The 7950-nt window shown below is 34.9% G+C and overlaps 1 protein-coding gene across 3 annotated transcripts in view; it reads left to right on the top strand.

The window, feature by feature from the left end:
• The first annotated feature begins 1488 nt into the window (after positions 1-1488).
• Positions 1489-7950, top strand: part of sept5a (septin 5a) — a 22753-nt gene continuing 16291 nt past the window's right edge. The window contains exons 1-2 of one of the 3 annotated variants that reach the window (XM_024275073.2): positions 1489-1639; positions 1787-1800. In XM_024275073.2, the coding sequence (XP_024130841.1) occupies positions 1495-1639; positions 1787-1800 (159 nt within the window). In that variant the 5' untranslated portion in view covers positions 1489-1494. Of the gene's footprint in view, positions 1640-1786; positions 1801-7633; positions 7697-7950 lie in introns of those variants that run through there. The other 2 variants (XM_024275074.2, XM_024275076.2) reach the window with 2 other exon arrangements.

Genomic DNA, 7950 nt, shown 5'->3' with positions numbered 1-7950 from the left:
TTCTTTGTCTCTTTTTGATGATTGGAGTTAAGATTTTTGTTTAATTCCAGTAAATGATCATTTCCATCATTTGTGTCTGGACAAACAACAAATTGGGCACATGAGGAGTCCCACAATCCTGAAGGAGGAAAGTGGCTTTAGTTTGTCATCACCAGACAATTCAATGGCAACAAGTACCTCCTCTAACCTGGCATTTTTCTGTTGGACAAGCAGCCTGAACTCTTTATTTTGCAGTGTGAGGTGACACTGAGGTGCTGCTTTGTCTGGCTTCAGATGAAAATGTATGTTAAAATATATTTAGACTTCCCAATTTGATAGGCTGACGAGATTTACCATCTTGTATCAACGGAAACACTGGGTAGAGAGGGGAAAAAGTACGTATTATAGCCACCTGGTAATCAGATTGAAACTGGTTCATATTTCAATCTATGAAATGGTTTCATTTATAAAATACAAAATCAATCTATATTTTGACTTGTAGAGCTTTTTAAATACATGCATAGTGCTTGAAACGTAGTAGAGTACATATAATGCGTAGAGCTTGAAATAAAAGATGAATCTGAAGATGGGTTAAAACAATATAAAGTCATGAAGCGCAACAGACAAAAAAAATAAATCAAAAGACCAGTTTAAAATGGAAGAAAACTGTTTGGCTAATAGTTTGAGAAGACATGTTTAGATTAAAAGATAGGGTAAAAGTTAGGGATTTAACAATTTATTTCAACTATTCAATTCTTATAATTTGTGGTTGATACGATTCATGGTCGATGTTGCTTCATTTTGGACGATCCAGCTCACTGATCTAAAATTGATACAGGACATCTTTTAGTTTAGCGATAAATACATCTGTACTAAAAGTTATGTTTTCCAGTTTTCTTGGTATTTCTTGCAATATAATCAAGAATTGATAAATCAATTTATTTTAATTTCAGGTCAGCCCACTGTTGTTTTTCCGCTTCAAAATAATAAAAACAGAACATTATTAGAGCATTCTAACACACTGTATGGCTACGTCTTTGCTAAATTCAATCTATTTCCGCACATGGAACTGTGATGAAGGCACTTTATAAGTTATAGTCAAATAAACCTATCTTGTCTCAATCCATCAATTTATTTCATTTTGAAGCGATTTTGTAGGAATATTAATTAACTGTGACATTTCTAGTAATAAAAGTACAAATAGTAAACCTTGAAAGCCAAATAAATAAGTTAATTAAATGAGTTATGTAAATTTTAAACTAAAAAGATGAGTCTTTAATTTACATTTATAGATAAAAATATAGATGTGCCCTGATCATAAGGCATTCTAGAATTTCCTCTTAGACATTATTTGCATGTTAGCATTAGATAAAGTGACGCATGCGCATTTAGGGAGGTAAATTTAAGGTTGGAGGATCAATCCGAAGTGGGTGAGGTTGCTCTCATCCTGCAGGATTCCTGCTAGTAGAAATCTGCATTGTAATTGGCTGATGGTGTACGGTGGGCGTGGTTTGAATGTGTCAGCTGGGCCCCGCCTCCTCCGGTTCGGGCTCTGAAGGAGAGGCGAGCCTGAGCCGTCGCTTCCCTGAAATCGAGGGCGGATCGCGGTCGAACATGACGGCTAACATCAGGTACAAAAGCCGGATCCCGGTCAAAACAGGTGAGCGAGCTTCCGGGGGATTTATGCACGACCTTCTGGAGGGGGTGTTTCTGCGACGATGGCTTCATCTTTGCTGTCTTTCTCCGGGCGTCGCTGCTCATCCCTGCACCTGCGTCTCCTCCTCATTCATTCCGGGATGACCAACAGAGGACAGCATCGAGGTAAGACAGCATCACTTTCTGTTTCTAAACGTAGCTTTGGAGTTACAGTGTCAGAAAATAATCAAAATAAAAATAACATTTCAAACAGGCCTTTAATACTATCTCAGGAGGATGCACACAGAGGAGATGCCTTTCCTTTTTAAACCCTATATGGAGCAGGTCGAGGCCATGAGGGATCGTGCAGTATAGCAGCATCCTCCATCCTCTCCATCTTCACTGGCTGCAGAGTCATCAGTCAGATTCAGATGAAGGCTTGACCTAATTGTGCACTTTACGTCAAAACAATTCATTAATGGGCAGGCAGCTGCTGCTGCTGTTTTAGGTGACCCCCTCATGACCATTGTTCATTTGGAAAGCCTTGCAACCACACATGCCTGCAGGGGAGGTCAGCTCTCTGGTTACCCATCCTCCTCTTCCTCCTCCTCCTCCTCTTCCTCCTCCTCCTCCTCCTCCTCCTCCTCCTCCTCGTGGTGTGTTGATGACAGTGCATGAGGGGGGAGTATCTTTCAGAACAGATCATTCTGAATTTTTTGGTTTATATTTATATTATTTCCTTTAAAACCAGTTCAATCACATTATGTCAAGTAGGGTTTTTGGAAAATCTCCTAAGAGACCGACCTTCTGATGGCGTGAATAATTAGTATAGTGACTTTATACTTTAAATGTTTTACAAATTTTTTTTTCAAAGCAATAAAAACAAAGAGTTTGTGTTCCAATATGACAGTTTTAGATGGATAGAGTGATTTAATGTTGCAAAAAACAGGACTAAAATAGAAAAAAGTGTACAAATGAGTCAATAAAAGCAGATGCTCCAGTGGATTTCTAAGCTCCATTTGCTGTTGGCTGACACTTCTCTCTTATCTATAGTATTTATCAAAAATTCTGGAAGATCCAGGATGAAGAAGGATGAAACTGTTTAAAGAATATACCCCTTCCTTAGTTTATCTTCTTTTTACTCCTCCCATCACTTCCTTGATCATTCTGTCACTAACAACGTTTGTCTTTTTTTTTTAAATCTATTTTCAGCTCTTGTGTAGCATAGAGAAGCGGCAGCTTGACTTGACCTGCCCACAAACCAGCGTGGTGACTACTCCGTGTGTGGGAGGATTAGCTGAACATTTTCTGTTCACAGATTTAAAGCAGGAAGGAAATACATGATCAGTTAAAGCAAGGGATTCAGCTGGTTCTGAGGATGGATGGATGGATGGATGGATGGATGGATGGATGGATGGATGGATGGATGGATGGATGGATGGATGGATGGATGGATGGATGGATGCTACATTGTCTCCTGGCTCCCTTTGACTTCTCATGGTCAATAAATTTGTATATTTTTTAACATTGTTGGCACTTCAATTTAGTTGACTCATTTTGTCATAAAAACTGGGTTGGAGTTAGATGAACAAAAGTGTATTTTCATTTTTTTAAGGTGGCAATTGGTTCAGTTATCCAGAAATTATTAAACTTCATGCACTAAACATCTTCACAGATTCTCAAAGTGCAGCATTTAATTTATTTTTTTTGCAATAAAATCACATTTTTCAAAAATTGAGAGGAAAATGCTCTTAAAAATCCAACTCTGATCTTTTTTTGATCTGTTTTAACTGCATTCCCAGAGGTCTTTTAGTTAATAAGATTATGCTGGTTTTAGTCAAAAATCTCTGTCGTTTTCTATGACATAGTTTCTGCAGAGCGGCAGGAGTTTATTAGAAATTTGCCTCTGAGTTGTGGGCAGGACCATTAGTGGGGAGTAATCCCACCCCCACTTCCCCTCATCATTGCTGAGAGCTCTCTGCTTAAGCCGAATCTGAATTCTTCCCCTACGGCTTCTCCCAACTCCTACATACAGAGAGTTATGGGAAAAAGTGTCTTCAATTTCAGATGTTACAAATACTCAGTGATGTCATCAAAAGTCGTCGGTCAGCTGTGTTAGCGCATAGCTAACATCATTAGCAATTTTATTACAAAAACAAAAAGTAATTGTTCACATATACGTAAATGTAAACTTCTATGCTTTTGATTGAAAAGTCAATTGATTAAAATATATGAAATTTGGATCCTTCTGAAAATTCTGTTTTTTTTCCCCCCAAAAAATGCCTTTTTTTTTAAATTATTTTAATCAAGTTAATTATTGATTACATTTCTGTCCCACAAACTTACCTGCTGCCAGCAGCGAAACAGTTCTGAAAGTGTCTTTTGATCATTCAAATGAACATCTACTTTGTTTTCTAGTAACATCATTGTTTTGTCTGACACACTCCCTGCTGCAGATGGGACCCGAGAGAGGACCATCTGCAGAGCCAGGACAGGCGTGTCTCAGGGGGAGGGGGGGCTGGGTAGAAAACAAAAAATAAGATTTTGAGCCCCCCTGCTGGAGCTCTCGCTGGGACGGGTTGGTAGAAAACTCAATTTTCAATGTTCAATCTTATTGATCCAAAGTTTGAAAAGTGAAAAATACTTCTGTTCATTATTAGACGACAATGCAAGTGCAAAGATGTGACCCCCACGCTTATAAAGTTAGATTTGTTGCTATAAAAGTACTTCTCTATCTGTAAAACAAATATGTAATTGTGAAAAGAATTTATAACAGTAGAAACAAAATTGTCAGTCCATACAAAAGCTTTTTCTGAGTGTGAAACTTCATGTTACAGACATTTTTTTTTCTACAAATGCAAAATCTTTTTACAGACTGACACATTTACTTTTACAGTCAAAAAACTTTTTTACAGATATTTTTTCTACAAAAACAAATTTTACGACGGAGTATTAGGGCCAGTTTACAAAAAAAAAAAAAAAATTACGACTTTAAATCTCGTAATTTTACAAGAAAAATGTTGTAACTGTTAAAAAACTCTAATATTATTATTATTATTTCTTTGTGGCCCTAATATTTCGTCGCAAAACTTTTTTACAGACGGCACATTTGTTTTTTACTGGTAGAAAACTTTTTTTTACGGATCATTTTTAAGACAAGTACAAAATATTTTTACAGACAAAATTTTAATACTACAGCTGAAAAACATTTAGACAAAAGACACACAAATCTTTTGCTAAAAGTGTAAAACTTTTTTACAGGTGGACACTTTTATTTTTACTTTTATAAAACATTTTTACAGACACACAAATCTCTCAAAACTTTTTTACAGATGGAAAGCTTTTTTAATATTGTTGCAAAACATTTTTATAGACACAATTTTAATTTTACAGTAACAAAACTCTTTCACAGATGGACACATTTATTTTTACAGTTACAAAACTTTTTTTTACAGAGAATAATGTGCAAAACGTTTAACAAATGCAAATTTATTTTTATGGTTGAAAAGCTTTTTTAAATACAGAAAGTTTTTTTTTTTAAGTACAAGTCATTTTTATAGAAACACAATTTTAATTTTACAGTCACAAAACTTCTCTTCAGACACACATTTTTAATTCTACAATTTCAAGTTTTTTTGCAATCATTTTTTCTTCAAGTACATAGCATGCTTACAGACGCATTTTTATTTTCACAGTTACAAAATTTTTTTAAAGTTGGACAAATTTATTTTTATGTTTGCAAAACTTTTTTACAGACATTTTTTTTTACAAGTACAATACATTTTTACAGACACACAATTTTAAATTTACTTTTACGAAACGTTTTCTTAGACAAGATTCATCTACAAGTACAAAACATTTTTACAGATACACAATTTTAATTTTACAGTTACAAAACTTTTTTACAGACGGACAATATTTTAGCAACAAATATAACCTCATATAAGCGGTTCAGAAAAGTAACCTATAACCAGTAATCAGTAAAAGAGCTCTTTAAAAATTATTTAAACCTATTTTTACTCTATATATTTTTCACAGCTTATATCTGCGGGTAAAATCTGACTGAACCAGTGGGCATTCCTCTGATTTTTCTGCTTGGTTAACACACCTTGACCTAAGATTTCCTGGAGAGGTGAAAAACAAGATTTTGTTCCCACGATAACATCAAGCATCTTTAAGCAGCTTTGAGTTGTTTTTGTTACTTCCAAAATGCTGACAACGTTTTCAGATCAGTTTTTTATTTGGATTTGGGACAAAAGCCCAATAAACTGAAGGTAACTTGTTTGGAATTCCAGCACAGATTAGTCCATTGACATCAATACTGGAGTCTCCTCTGTTGTGACAGTTGCTGCAGGTGTTTGGTTAGGTTGTGTTTTTTTGCCACCTGAGTGCATTTTTTCATGCTCCAAACATGCAGACAATGTCAGCAATCCGGTTGAGTGTGTTTAGCTTCAAGTATCTGAAACGGCTCACATGCCGGGTCTCCCTCATTCTCACACCTTTAGTCATGATTGCTTCTGTTCTGCTTCAAAAGGTTTCAAAGTGGAACCAGTCAGTGAAACTCTAAGATAAATCTTCTTTGATTAGTTGGGATATATTTGGGGTTATACATTCTCAATATATAACATATAGCGCCTATAAGACCAGAAAAGATCAAATATTTCATCATTATTCTGTTAAAAAAAAATATTCCTGGCATAGTGGCACAAACTTGATAAGTCAAATTGATTATTTGACAAACTGTGCAGCAGTTAGTAAAAAAAAAGGAAAAAAAACATGTTGATTTCCTGGTAAGAGACGTAGAATTATTGTACAAATGCAAATTAAACAATTTATGTTCATGATTCATATAGATATATATATATAATAACAACATATATTTTAAAGCATTAATTAAAAGTAAAATTAATTAATAAAATAAAGAAAAGACTTGTTTACAAAGCAATTTTTTAATTTTTTGACTTTGTGCTTTTGATTTTTTTCTATTTTTATTTCATAAAATATTTTTAGGGAATGACCATGTTAAAAAATCCAGATGGGATTCTCTAACACACCATCACATCACTTTATTTTGTTTTCCCTGTCAGATTGTTCTTGTTCTACATGAGTGTTTTATGTGTAAATAATCAATTAATTCATAGTTGTTAAAGCACTGAATGAATAATTTCTATTTTCTATGACTTCATGGCTTTTCTATTATATTCTTTAAGAGAAAAAGTGAAACACTTTTAACTTTTGTACCAGAAACATTTTTGTTTTCTTCTTAGATTTTAGTTTGTTGATTCAAAAAGGATCCACATTTCCCAGAGACATTTCTTCAGACTAACAGAAGGTCCAACATTGCTTTGAGATTTGGAGCAAAACAAACAAAAGATTAGACTGGATTTGAAAACTTGCTAAATTCCCACGGGATTATGAGAATAACCAACCCTCAAAAACAGTGCAAACGTCTTGCTTTTATGTCCAAAGTCCAAAAATTTTTCAAAATATATTTTTATACATACATATTTATTTGTTGGTTTTGTGTTCTGACCTCATGGCCAAGCTTCCACAAACATCCTTGCACGGGCAGATGCTATAAATAGGTCAACAATTGCCCTTTAGTGCAGCATTTTCATTGGTGCCTTAGCAATTACATGCTGCCAGATTAGCGTGTTAAAGAGCCATGTGACGGCAGACATTTGCATTTCACCGGGACAAAACAAAGACAGGGGAGTGGTCTTTGTGGTGCTTTTTCCTTCTCCTCTCATTCCTGTCCGTCCACTTTTACCATTCTAACATGGGGTCATCAGACAACAGTTCTTCTCACAGATGTTGTCTGGACATCCAAACAGTACTTTTAAAGATGCTGCATGACCTCAAACCATTGACCGTATAGTTGAACTGGACCAAGTGAGGGACGTCCAGTTCTTATGTACAGTCAAAGTGTGTTCTTGCGATTGTCACCAAAGGTATCATCATTCATGCTGCTATGGTGCAAAGTCTTGAACTGCTTACTTGTTTTGATTGAAATTTGTTGTCAAACAGTAAAAGCTAAACTGATGAGTTCAATCTTTAACTGACTTTAAGAAAGATGTCTCAGGTGAGTTTTTGACTGAAGTTGATCCTTTAAAAGTTTATTACTGTCAGTCAATGAATTAACCAGAACATATTTTTGTGGTTTCAATAGTGCTCCATCACTAAAATGTTGCTTTTTTTTACTCTTTATTTCTTACAATCAAGTTAGTTATCTGATTTCTTTTATGGCGTTATTAAGAAGTCTTGCATCACCGTTTGTTTTCGAGTTGACTATTCGAAAAAAGGGGAAAATATATATGTATATATAAAAACTCAGGT

This window comes from Oryzias melastigma, linkage group LG9 (assembly GCF_002922805.2).
Source record: "Oryzias melastigma strain HK-1 linkage group LG9, ASM292280v2, whole genome shotgun sequence".
Lineage (NCBI taxonomy): Eukaryota > Metazoa > Chordata > Actinopteri > Beloniformes > Adrianichthyidae > Oryzias > Oryzias melastigma.
The sequence above is the reverse complement of the archived record's forward strand: the minus strand, read 5'-3'. Positions and strand labels throughout refer to the sequence as shown.